Below are 13980 nucleotides of genomic sequence, written 5' to 3'. Positions count from 1 at the left end.
GGCCCCTGAGCTCTGAGCACCCCCTTGTACTTTTAGGGTTCTACTCCAAACTCTCCCTCCCTCCTTGGCCATTAAAAGGGATGTCACTCTAAGGGAATGCCTCCACTCAGGAAAAGGCACACACTGGGGCAGCTGAAAAGGGCCTGAGGCTGGTACACTCAGTGTAGAGAAAGAAAGGGGCTTTAAGGGGGTGACACTGGCAATGCAGCCTGGTCACTGACCACAGGTGGGCGTGCCCGTCCTCCCCTTGCCTAGTGGAGCCATGCTCAGGGCACACGTTTCTTGGATTACACTTTTTGTCTGCAGTGGGATAGGGACACTGAACCTAGAATCAAGAGAACTGGCATTTATTCTGGGTCTTTACAAGGCCTTGAGCCTCAGTTTCTTCTTCTGCAAAATGGACATAAAACAGTCTCTTAACTGTTGTGAGACTCAAATAAGACCAACAGTAATAGTTAAACCACCACTACCACTACCACCACAATAATAATGTGTCGTTATTTCATGATGTTACTTTAAGGCAAGGCATTTCATGTCTGTCAGCCTCAATTGTCCCACTTGTAAAATGGGAATGAATTAATTTTTCTGCCTTCTTCTCCAGGGAACTCTGAGCAGAGTGGCATCTTAGAACTAGGTGTCACATGACCCATATGTCAGCTATACCTCTGGCATTTACATTCTGGTGCTCCACACAGGGTCCTGCACACTCTCTGTGCCCCTGTCTCCCCACTTATAAAATAAAGAGGCTGCATTCAAGTTCCTCAAATGTCCCCTATGGCCTTCCCTACTTGACTGCAGACTAAATGCCACAGTGAACTGACACTGACTTATCAGGAGCTGGGCACTAGGATGTGCCATTGTTGTGATGGCTTCCTGCTAGAAACAACTGTCCACATGTAAAGAGTTGCCCTGAGCCTACCTACCCTCTATGGGAGTGGGCTGGGCCCCAGAACCACCTGCCATCTGGCCTTGAAAGGGAGGCTGGCCAAAGAAAAGCCTTCTTACTGGCTGAAAGCTCTGAAATATGATCCCGGGAACAGCCAGAGCCGTTCACCTGCTCTGTGAGACACAGGCTGAGTACAGATGGACGTCTCTTCAGGATCCCCAGACCAGGCTTCGGGCAGCATATGCCACAAGAGGACTTCATGGGGCAGGATGCCACATCTCACAGCGAGAAGCGAGGGAAAGAGAGAGTGGTGTCTGATGGCCTGATCACAGCAGGGAAGCTGACACACAAACCGTGACATAATGCTCTCAAGCAGCACTTCACTGAACCCAGAGCTCACCCAGGCTGATTCAGACTGCGTAAAGGCCTCAGGCAAATCCTTCCCCTTTGGTGGGTCTCAGTTTCCCCATCTGCAAAATGAAGAACTGAATTACATGAGCAGGCCCCAGCGATCTTTTGATCTCTTATCTCTCTCAGAAATATTTGAGAATGAAACCCTCATATAAGTAATTTATTTATAAATTATACCTGTACAGTTGTTCCAATAATTATAAATACTATAAAACATATCCCTTCATCCTCCACATGTAAAATGAGGAGACTGGATGATCTCTAAAATCCCTTTAGCTCTAAAATTCTGATGATGTACATGTGTAGGTCTCTGAGTTTCCTTACCTGTACCATGCTCTTATATTTGCATACCCTCCACTATTCACTCAACAAACATTTAAAGATCCCCCAAACATGGGCCACTGTTCTAGATGCTGAGATAGAGTAAAGAATGAGACAGATATGGCCTCTACCCTCAGTAATTCAAAGGGTTCTAAGAATTAAAGGAAACATTGCTATTTTTGAATACTGGAAATTCTATATGGTTCACATTTTTAGGTATGAAAATGATTTGCTGGGGAGAAAGAGTTACAATTCACGCAATTAATTAACATTTGTTTGACCCCCTGCTATGTATCAAGTGAAAGAGATAAACCAATGAACAAGTTGACACAGTCCTCATCCTCTTCAGTCTGTTAGAAGAGGTACACGTCAACCAATGATCCCATGCATGCATGCATGCTAAGTCGCTTCAGTCGTGTCCGACTCTGTGCAACCCTATGGACAGCAGCTCACCAGGCTCCTCTGTCCATGGGATTCTCCAGGCAAGAATACTGGAGTGGGTTGCCATTTCCTTCACCAAATGCTCCCATAAATCAGTATAAAATTACAAATTTGTTTAGACTCAAGAGAGGTACGACATTGATAAGAAAGTTAATGTTGGGTGTGACCTAGTCTAGAGAATTGTGGGAGGATTCCCTAAGGAGATGACATTTGAGCTGAGATCTGAAAGTAGAGTGAATAGGTGTAAATTAGGCACCAGGGGAGAGAGAGTGCTTTCTTGGCATCATGTGCAAAGGCCCTGTGGCAGGAAGGGCATGGGAAATTTGAGAAACTAAAGGGAATGGGATGCAGCTGGACCAGATGGAGTGAGAAACAGTATTTTATTTATTTGTTTTTAATTGGAGGATAATTGCTTTACAATATTGTGTTGGTTTCTGCCATACATCAGCAAGAATCAGCCATGGTATACATATGTCCCTTCCCTCTTGAACCTCCCTTCCACCTCCTATCACATCCCATCCCACCCCTCTGGATTGTCACAGAGCACTGGGTTGAGCTCCCTGTGTCATACAGCAAATTCCCACTGGCTATTTATTTTACATATGCTAATGTATACGTTTCCATGCTACACTCTCAATTCGTCCCGCCCTCTCCTTTCTCTGCTGTGTCCACAAGTCTGTTCTCTATGGCTGTGTCTCCACTGCTGCCCTGCAAATAGGTTCATCAGTAACATCTTTCTAGATTCCATATATATGCGTTAATGTATGATATTTGTTTTCTCTTTCTGACTTACTTCACTCTGTATAATAGTCTCTAGGTTCATCCACCTCATTAGAACAGACTCAAATGCATTCTTTTTTAGGACTGAGTAACATACCACTCGGAGAAGGCAATGGCACCCCACTCCAGTACTCCTGCCTGGAAAATCCCATGGACAGAGGAGCCTGGTAGGCTGCAGTCCATGGAGTCGCTGAGGGTTGGACACAACTGAGCGACTTCATTTTCACTTTTCACTTTTCACTTTCATGCATTGGAGAAGGAAATGGCAACCCACTCCAGTGTTCTTGCCTGGAGAATCCCAGGGACAGGGGAGCCTGGTGGGCTGCCGTCTATGGGGTCACACAGAGTCGGACACGACTGAAGTGACTTATCAGCAGCAGCAACATACCACTATATCTATATCTATATCTATATATATTTCACAGCTCATTTATTCATTCATCTGTCGATGGACATCTAGGTTGTTTCCATGTCCTCAGTTCAGTTCAGTTCATTTCAGTTGCTCAGTCTTGTCCAACTGTTTGTGACCCCATGAATTGCAGCACACCAGGCCTCCCTATCCATCACCAACTTCCGGCGGCTAAGTTGCTTCAGTCATGTCCGACTCTGTGCGACCCCATAGACGGCAGCCCACCAGGCTCCTCTGTCCCTGGGATTCTCCAGGCAAAAATACTGGAGTGGGTTGTCATTTCCTTCTCCAATGCATGAAAGTGAAAAGTGAAAGTGAAGTCACTCAGTCATGCCCGACTCTTAGCGACCCCATGGACTGCAGCCCACCAGGCTCCTCCATTGATGGGATTTTCCAGGCAAGAGTACTGGAGTGGGGTGCCATTGCCTTTACCAACTCCCGGAGTTCACTTAAACTCACGTCCATCAAGTCAGTGATTCCATCCAGCCATCTCATCCTCTGTCATCCCCTTCTCCTCCTGCCTCCAATCCCTCCCAGCATCAGAGTCTTTTCCAATAAGTCAACTCTTCACATGAGGTGGCCAAAGGACTGGAGTTTCAGCTTTAGCATCATTCCTTCCAAAGAAATCCCAGGACTGATCTCCTTTAGAATGGACTGGTTGGATCTCCTTGCAGTCCAAGGGACTCTCAAGAGTCTTCTCCAACACCACAGTTCAAAAGCATCAATTCTTCGGTGCTCAGCTTTCTTCACAATCCAACTCTCACATCCATATATGACCACTGGAAAAACCATAGCCTTGACTAGATGGACCTTTGTTGACAAAGTAATGTCTCTACTTTTGAATATGCTATCTAGGTTGCTCATAACTTTCCTTCCAAGGAGTAAGCGTCTTTTAATTTCATGGCTGCAATCACCATCTGTAGTGATTTTGGAGCCCAAAAAAATAAAGTCTGCCACTGTTTCCACTGTTTCCCCATCTATTTTCCATGAAGTGATGGGACCGGATGCCATGATCTTCGTTTTCTGAATGTTGAGCTTTAAGCCAACTTTTCCACTCTCCTCTTTCACTTTCATCAAGAGGCTTTTTGTTCCTCTTCACTTTCTGCCATAAGGGTGGTGTCATCTGCATATCTGAGGTTATTGATATTTTTCCCAGCAATCTTGATTCCAGCTTGTGCTTCTTCCAGCCCAGTGTTTCTCATGATATACTCTGCATATAAGTTAAATAAGCAGAGTGACAGCCTTCCATATCCTAGCTATTGTTAATAATGCAGAAGGAGCATTTTAGAAATAATCTTGGGGGAGGTGGGCAGGAGTGGTACCATGGCTTGTAGTTACCAAGGGCCTAAAGTTCTACCAACCAAGGGACAGTAATGGAGGGCTTTAGATGAGGGTAGGGAGTTTGACTTACTTTTCATAGAGGTTCCTCTAGTTTGATATGAAGATGGGTATAGAGGGTAAGGATAGAGGAAGACAGAGTTACGGACAGTGGTATGAGATGGGAGAACCACAATGGCAATTACCTAAGCTGACTGGACATAAAATAAGATGATTAAAACAAAACAAAAACACCCATGACCTTATCTGAATTACAGTGACAGGATGTGCTGCAGGCAGAGAAGAACATAGCTGTCATCGGGCAGACCTGAGTGAAGATCCTGGTTTCATACTTATAAATTATGTGACCTTGGACAAGACACACTTCACCTCTCTGGTCTCAGTTTTCCTATTCTCCAAAGTGTGTGTGTGTGTGTGTGTGTGTGTGTATGCTCAGTCATGTCTAACTCTTTGCAACCCCATGGACTGTAGCTCGCCAGGCTGCTCTGTCCATGGAATTTTCCAGGCAAGAATACTAGAGTGAGTTACAGTTTCCTACTCTAGGGGATCTTCCTGAACCAGGTATCAAATTGAAGTCTCTTGTGCCTCCTGCATTGGCAGGCAGACTCTTTACCACTTAGTCACCTAGGGCACTTAAGTATAAATGTATCAGTTAAAAGCTCTGGGCTTTTATCCCAATTATGACTTTTACCATCCACATACCCATGAGCAAGTCACGTCTACTCTCTGAGCCTCAGTTTCCTCATCTGTAAAAATGGGTTTTAAAAATACCTCTCTCTTTAAGTTACTGTGAGGATGGAATCAGATGACAGATGAAACGTGCTTAGCACAGGGCTAGGCACATAATAACATAAGGAGCTTGGCACACACATTCCCACCATGAGAGAATGCACACACATATCATGGATACACACATGTCAGGCCCAGATGGCACCTCTCTTCCCGTAGGAGTGGTAACTGTCTTGTAAAATTCCAGCTCACTTGCCTAAGCTTAACTTTAATGAAGCTAGAGTACAGTGATCCGTTGGTGTTTCTGCTCAGCGAACCTGTCAACAGGATGTAAGCCCAGGGAATCCGGCAACTAGGGGATTCTCCTGATGAGAGACATTTGCGTCCAGAGGATCTTAATATTTGTTTTAAACAGACAAATGTAGACGTGAATTACTTAATGACTGTTTTAGGGTTCGGCATTGTTCCTCTATTTGGTTTGCCTTTGTCTCTATGACATCTTAATTCTGTGTTTTATTTCACGGAGCTCTACATACAGGCTGGTGGCATATGGGAGCTCCCTCAGCAAAATCTCCAATGGAGATGGAGGAAGGGAAAGAGACCGAGAGAGAGAGAAAGAGAGAGAGAGAGAGTGCATAGGCTGTAGCTTCAAGGGTGTGCAGTGAAGGGAGGCTGGGGGGCTGAAGGTGAGAGAAATAGTCTAGATTTGCATGCATGGCTATGAGAGATACACCAAACCCTCACCACCATGGGAACAAGATTTGCCACTGCTATTTGGAAGTCTAAACAGTGTCTTTTTCAATTTCCTAATCTGATGGATCACAATCAGAGATATTGTAAATTTCATGCTTGTCTATAATGCATGGAGGGGCCCAGCGAAGCTGACTCTGCTTTTCAAAGTCATCCCTGGCTGCATTAGAGTTGGGAGAGAGGAGCCAAGAAAAACAGATCAGACCCGGGTCCCTGACTGCCCCTGGGACTCCCCCCTCCATCCTCCTAGCCTAGGTGTTGAGGACCTGTTAAGTCCTTAAATGTCTTACAAGGCTTGATCTGTTTCCTGCCTATGTCTAGGGAGTCATCTCCTGTCAGTCTCCTCCACACTTACTCTGCTCTGCCCACATCAACTTCCTTGTTATTCCTCAAATATATCAAACTGCTCCACCTCAGGGCCTTGGTATATTCTGTTCCCACAAACACTTTCCTCCAGTAATCCTCATGGCTGACTCTTTCCCATCTCCGGGTACCTGGCCCACTCCCATCCAATAATGCCATCCACTCCCTCACCCTTTAGCCCTTTGTTCTGCTTTATTCTTCTTTTAAGCACTTACTACCACTTGACCTTATATTATTTCTTTCTTTCTTTATTATTTTTCTCCCCCATGAGAGCAGGGGGCTTCATGCTATTCATTGCTGTACTGAGAAGGAGCTCAAGAAATCTGCTGAATGAATGAATGAGAGTATGGCTTTGGGTTTTAGTCACATGCACCTTCTTCCACTTTGTGCATTCATTTCCCATTGGTTTATTTTCTCTTTGACATGTATGGGCTCACTCTGATCACCCCACCGTCAGTGGCTGCTTGAGGAATGCAGACTGGATTTCGTTTTAGCCAGAACTGGACCATGAAGGACAAGAAACCTAATGGCCCAAGCCCAAGACTGTATCCTTGAGCCGCTGACAGGGGAGTTGGGAGATTTTAAGGGCAGTTCCTTCCTACAGGCCCCCTTCATTAGCACTGACTAAGATCCCCACAAATAATGCCCCCCTTCTCCCACCTGAGAGTTTAGCCCCATAAAAAGATTCTGGAAAAAGAAAAGCTCTTTCCTGATACTCTACAAGGGATAAAGGCCTTATTCATTCTGATCATTCCTTGCATTTGTAGGTAATACTGATGAAATAAAAGAATCATTCCCATTTCACAGCTGAGATAACTAACAATTACAGTATGATGATAAGCAAGGATTCCAAGCTTCACTGAGGATCTCTTTCTCTGACTTTCCACATCCCCCTTTCTTTATTCCTATCTACATTACAGTGCTAAGACTGCCTCACACACACACACTCATGCTTACGTCTCCCATTGCTGCTAAATTCCAAGGCCCTCAAATGAAAAGACTGCATTTCATTCATTTTTTCCTCCCCAATGGGCCTGGCACGTAGTAATAATAAGAACGATCATTTATTATTAATAGTAAGAGCTAACATTGATGGAGCCCTCACAGCGTGCCAAACAGCAGCTTTCCATAAATTAGTTCATTCAGTCCTCCCAACAGCTCTTGAAGGTGGCTGCTATTATTAGCCCTATTGTACAGATGAGGAAACTGAGATTGAGAAGGTCAGGGTGCTTGCCAAAAGCCACTGGAGCCAGTGAGTGTCTGCAAACAGTAAAGGGAAACAATTCTTTTAATTAGTTTGCCTTGGGGGCCTGTTGAATTTTTAAAACAGCTCTGTACAAATCTCCACTGGCTCTTTTAGGCAACTGTAGTGAGAATGATCTCACCACAACCCCGTGAGATGAGTGTTTTATCTATGGGGAAACTGAGGCATGGAGAGGTAGAGTGACTAGCAGATTCAAAAACTAGGAAGTAGCCTTGCAGGATGTCATACTGGGTACATCTGACTTCAGAGCCCAGGCTCTTTATTGCCCTACCTCTTCCACCCCAGAAATAGTCTCTCGAACCTCAGAGAAAGTCTTAGTAATAAGTAAGTATTGAACTCTGGTTTTGTTAAGCCCCTGCGAACTCTTCCACCTCACAGGAAGGTAAATTGAGCCACTCTGAAAGAAAGGATAATTTAAAAAGTGTGTAGTGCCCTTGCAGGATGACCAAGGTGCCCATGGAGCAGAAGGCACCTAACCCAGACTTTCATTCTCATTTATAGGATGGAAGAGATGTCCCCACCTCTATGGTGGCCTGGAGTTAACAGGGACTCATATAGGTTTGGAAAGTACTTCCAGGTGGGATTAAGTTCAACCTCCTGTCCATGGACCAGCCTACAGGGCCACTCAGCCAACCACACAGATCTCTATATTTAGAGAGCTTCATTCTGACACTGTGCTGTGCTGTGCTGTGCTTAGTCGCTCAGTCATGTCTGACTCTTTGCAACCCCGTGGACTGTAGACCGCCAGGCTCCTCTGTCCGTGGGGATTCTCCAGGCAAGAATACTGGAGGGGGTTGCTAGAATCAAATCTATTTGCAGTGTGTGTGTGTGTGTGTCTGTCTGTCTGTCTGTCTGTCTCCCAGTCTCCCAGGTTGCACTGATCAGCATCCTCAACCTGTCAGGATGGGTTTGGGTTGGAGAGGGCTAATCTGATGCTGAGTTTGGGTCATGTGTACTCATTCAATTAATGCACATAAGTTTCATTGAACATTTACCGCAGCCTGGGTCTCTAAGACAGCACGGTTGCCAAGTGAATATGGCAGTGTCAGAAATGATCCCCTCACTGACCCTGTACAGCATTCACCAAATTCACCTTTCAGAAGGAGAAAGGCTTGACCCAAACAGTAACACTCCTTTTGCAGAGAAAACGTTCATTCATCACCGGACAAGCATTTTCCCTGACCTTTGTCTATTGGCTTTTAACCATAGGAAATGGCCTCCCATCAGCCCCTTACTCTGCTCCCAAAGACAGAGTCAGCACAAATGTGCTAACTGATCTCTTGGCATGAAGGGGAGTCTTGAATTAAATGATTCAGAGGCATTTTCCCTGCCTAACAATTTGGCTATCTTTCCCTTTTTGCAGTAAAATCTCTGATAGTTTGTAATTTATGATCCTTTAGACAGGAATTGGGCTGAAGTCTGCTTCTGGACTATTCTGTAGGGAAAGGATTTTTGAAGAAAATTAATAGCTTGCCAAAAAAATAGGAAAGGGAATGCTTACTTTATTTAAGGGGGGGGGTCACCTCTCTAGCCCTTTATAAACACTCCTGTATCTACGAACAATTGATATGCTAATTACAGACAACCGTTACATATTTATTGTCTTCAACTACTCTTCATTGATATGATTATTATTACAGTTTGAATTGGCCTGCAACACTAGATTACCCACTCTGAGCCTAAACTTCTTGGATACAAACTTTTCTGGGCTAAGGAATTTAAAAAGAGAATTAATTAGTGCCAGGAAAATTACTATACTTCTTTGGTAGGGTCAAAAGAGGCAGTCTCATACATCCCAAGTACCTTGTTGATTCATGCTGGCTCTCTTCCACCTGGTAGGTGGTGAGGTTTGCCTGGGATAGCCCCCGTTAGAGCCTCCATCCTGGAATAACCACTCACAGATGACCCTTTTTACCTTTGATATGAACTATAAATTATATAGTCACTCTAGATTTGATGGACTAGGGGATTAAAACTATGGTTTTCAAGGAGTTAGAACCTTGGCTAGACTGCCAGTGCTTGGTCATCGCTATACAATCTGAAAGGATAATCCATAAGGATACTGTACCAATCAATTCTGAATTCAGACAGTTCTTTACCAGCCCTCCAACCACCCTCAATTGAAAGTGCTGGATCAGAAAGCAGCTAAACTTCCCCTGAGTGCTAAGTCACTTCAGTCGTATCTGGCTCTTTGCAACACTATGGACTGTAGCCCACCAGGCTTCTCTGTCCATGGGATTCTCCAGGCAAGAGCACTGGAGTGGGTTGACCCAGAGATCGCACCTGCAGCTCTTACATCTCCTGCCTTGGCAGGCTGATTCTTTACCTCTAGCGCCACCTGGGAAGCCCAACCTTCCCCCAGGGAAGGAAATACGGGAACTTAAGGAGGAAAATATTGGACAGCTCTCATCCTACCCACTCCATTTCAATGCAGTTGCCTGTTAAGAGTTGAAAACTCACAATTTTTATGGTCAGCATTATTAGGGGGAGAAATGGATAGACAGGAAAAACACAATCAATGTGTATTAAACAATCACTATGTCCCTCACACTGTGGGAAGTGCTTCACCTGACTCAATTCTACTAACTCACTGCCTGAGATGGCTACTATTGTTATTTCTATTTTCAAGCTGACAAAATAGGCTCAACTAGGTAGAGCCACTTGCCTAAGGCACTTGGCTAAATGGCAGAACCAGGGAATCCAGGTTCCTGTGAAGCTCAGTTCTGAGCTTTTAACCACTGTGATATACTGCCTCCCACTCTGCTATGCTGTTCTGGCATTTGAGTCAGACATCTGCTTGCAACTTGATACATTATAAAGATATTGCCTCATCAAGTATACCTCACAGAAGGGGAGAGGGAGAGGGACCAGGGGGTGCTTTGCTTGGAGAAAGGTTGTATGATGTATGCATATTGGTATGAAATCAACGAATTGAATGTAAGCTTCTATCCTGGTACTAAATTATCTTCAGAAATAGATTTAAAATATCCTGGGGAAGTTCATTCAGGGGATATTCCTCATCTATAAACAACTATTAAGTGTGTAACAAACAGGACTGGCTGGAGGTTCATCCTCCCCCTTCCCCAGCTCTTTTGGCAGATCTGCTGACTGTGAGCTGGGCCTCATTCATGAAAGGAGACAACATTTCTGATGAGACAAAGCCCCCAGACTGCCTGTGGAGGAAGCTGCTGGGCCCAGATGATGCTATGCCTGTGCCTCTGTTTCTTTCCTTCCTAAGAACTCTGCTTTAGAAACACGGTACTTTTATCATTAAGTAAGTACAGAACATTACAAAGGAGATAGAAACTGACCATCACTGGATGTGGATGGTGTGGGTGAAAATGGGGATGTTTCAGGTTTTGTAGCCAGTCTGTTAAGAGACAACTCCAACCCAGCCCTTCTTGAAGACTTGAATACAAATGTTCCCTGCTCACTCTCTACCCCAAACCAGGAGTAACAGCTACAAAACTGGAATCTATTCTACAGAAAGGCCACGCCTGTTTAATAAGACGATCCTTTCAGCATGATATAATTCAGGGGCTAAATGCTCAGACTTTCACCTCGGGAATGGGTTTTCCGGGGGTAGGAGACTAGGGACAGTAAAAGATACCAGGAGTGAAATGATACCTGGGTGGGGAGGGTTGGCTATTGTAAGAGTTTCATATGAATTAAATTAGGATTTGCACAAAGCCTCAGAAAGCATGACAGTTGGGAAACCTTGTGAGCAATTAATACGATTGAGAGTATGACTAGGAAAAAAAGGCATGATACTAACAGACTGACAGACAAAAGGTGAAGGTACCAAGCAAGGTGGACATAAGGTATGCTCATCTAAATTAAAATACCACCAGGAATCTGCTGTCCTCTTCCTGCACCCCTGAAATATGTGGAAGACTCTGGACCGACTGCCACACTTCTAGTTTCCAATGAAATTTCCTTCAGTCCCTTTTACAAGGGCATATTCTGTGGCCAACACAGCACTGATGTGCCAACAGTAGGTGCACTCCGAAGGTGGAATGGATGGCAGAAACCCAGGAAGATAAAACCACTGACGTCAAAGCTCTCTACAAAGGACCTCCTTCTAAGCAGAGAAACATCAGCTTTTGGTGGTACTTGGTGTTACTGTTCCTCTTCTCCAGCCTGTGTCAGAGGATATCCCCTTATCCCAGACACAAATACTCGCTGCTCCTGCTGCCACTTACAGCCTGCTACATCCTGCTGGTTGTCATGTTTCTAGTCCACCCTTCTCCAACATGGGACACCCATTTTTCTAAAGACCTGTATGAGCCAGGTCCCTATCAGACTATGAAAAGTTCTCCAGTCTGAGTTTGATTCTTAAGATATGACTCCCCGTTGGTCCTCCACCGTACACCCACTGGAAAGTTCAGCTGCAACTGTGCCAGACCAGGCATTCTGTCTGAAGCCCTTTCCCAGACATGTTATCAATCTACTCCCTAATGAAGCCTGTCAGGATTAATAAATCCTCTAAGTGGTCTTCCCTGGACCACTTCTTTCTTTTTCTCCCACCCAACCACTCATCCAACACCAGCAAAAGAGAGTTTTCATACAACCTTGATTTTTCCTGACAGAGGGCACAGCCTTCTTCCTTTCATTCCCAAACTCCTCTAAACTGAATGATTTATGAAAAGAATTGGGTCTTCTCTGTCTTGGAATGCTTCCGTTGCACGCAACCTCCTCTCTGTTTCACCCCACATCTTCTTCACCCTCTTTCTGCTCTTCTTTCATCTCTTCCCTCACTCTCCCTCCATCACACTACTCTACCGCCACATAAGGATTGGCTCTTTTGCCTGAGTTCAAAGCAATCAGACTTTTTTGAAAAAACAGATTAAACTCTTCTGAGATCATCTTCCTGATCTTGGGAGCTCCTCCCTGACTCCTGAGCCCAGAGTCCTGGTTTTGGATGCTGGAGACTAGGTAATTCAGCAGCAGCAATAGCCAGAAAGGCAAAGAGGAGGGTGCTGTTTAGGGTGTATTTGAGGGAACAGCATATGGGCTTTTGTCAAAACATTCAAAGCTCCCTAGTTTCTGAGCTGAGTATAGAAATGTGCCACTGTATCTGAACAAGGCTTGAGCTAGTTCAATCTTCATCTTTTCTTGTACAGCACCCCCGACCGCCTCAATTCCACCATTTGTTCACCCCCTGTCCTTGGAGCTCTGTGATACCAAGAAAAGTTTCTCAGTCAAGTCATCTCCCACTACCACCACCCACCCAAAGACAGCAAAGCCTCTCAAACAGCAGCTGCCAGGTCAGCCGGTTGAGCATTGCTCCCCCTAAAGACTCTCTGTCCCTTCTCAACAGCCTCCACCTCACACAAGCAATTAGTTCCCATGTTCCAGCGGGAGATACAGAGTAGTGATGGGAAAAGACAGGCGCCCTGGCCCAGCTGCCTGCATCACCCCTCAGGGCTTGGGGCACAGGCCAGAAAAGGGGGACTGCCAGGGTCTCCCCTCTTAAGCAGGAGGTCATTACCTTGGCAGCGGCTTGCGGGCCGTGATACTGGCGACAATGATGCTCTCTGGACGCGGGGTGGCCACGGCTTTAAAGGTTCCTCGCCAGAACTTCTCAAAAAGCTGTTTCTCTCCTTGCTGAACGCTCGCCATAGCCAACCCAAAGGGCCCGGGGCTCCCGGGCGCTGTCCGAAGTGCTGAAACGTGGATTCCAAAAGGGGGCTCACCGGGCTCGGTCCCTGTCCGTTTGAAACAGAGAAGGGTGGGGTGCGAAAGACAGGGGTTCAGGGCGGGGGATGGGGCGCCTCCGCCCGGGCCAGCAGGGGAGAAAGAAGGCTTGTCCGCCGGTTCCTTTCGCTTTCTGGGTCAGCTCTGGGCTGCGCTCTGACTGGCGGAGCCTCCGCGCCCCAGGAAAGGAAGGGAGGACTGGCTTTCTCGGCAGCGCCGGAGAGAAGAGGCGCCGGGGTCGTCTGTGTGTGTGCGTGCGCGTGTGAGCTCCGGCGCGCCCGGGTTTTGTCTCTCTCACAATGTGACGTTGGAAGAGGAGGCTGGTCGCGCGAGCTGCACTTTCCTCCCCCCTCTCCGCCTCTCCTCCTCTCCACCCACTCCCTCCTCCTCTGTCTCAGCCTCCTGCCGCCATCTGCATAACAAAAGCCCGCAGGTCTAGGGAGGAGAAAGGGCGGGGCGTGCGCCTGTCACCAGGGCCCCGCGGCTACGGAGTTGCAGTGCTGACCCCAGAGAAAAGCAATCCCGGCACCCGAACTGAACCAGGCGTGAGATCTTGCTTTCCAGCTCCCTCGCCTCCCCCTCCGTTGCGGA

At 46.2% G+C, this 13980-nt stretch overlaps 1 protein-coding gene across 1 annotated transcript in view; it reads right to left on the bottom strand.

The window, feature by feature from the left end:
- SRRM4 (serine/arginine repetitive matrix 4) overlaps positions 1 to 13314 on the bottom strand; it is a 165995-nt gene extending 152681 nt beyond the window's left edge. Inside the window, 1 exon segment of the mRNA XM_070385592.1 lies at positions 13184 to 13314. Within this exon segment, the coding sequence (XP_070241693.1) occupies positions 13184 to 13314 (131 nt within the window).
- Between the last annotated feature and the right edge of the window lie 666 nt (positions 13315 to 13980).

This window comes from Bos mutus, chromosome 17 (genome assembly GCF_027580195.1).
Source record: "Bos mutus isolate GX-2022 chromosome 17, NWIPB_WYAK_1.1, whole genome shotgun sequence".
Classification (NCBI taxonomy): Eukaryota; Metazoa; Chordata; class Mammalia; order Artiodactyla; family Bovidae; genus Bos; species Bos mutus.
Note: the sequence above shows the minus strand (reverse complement) of the source record. Positions and strands in the feature narration are given on the sequence as shown.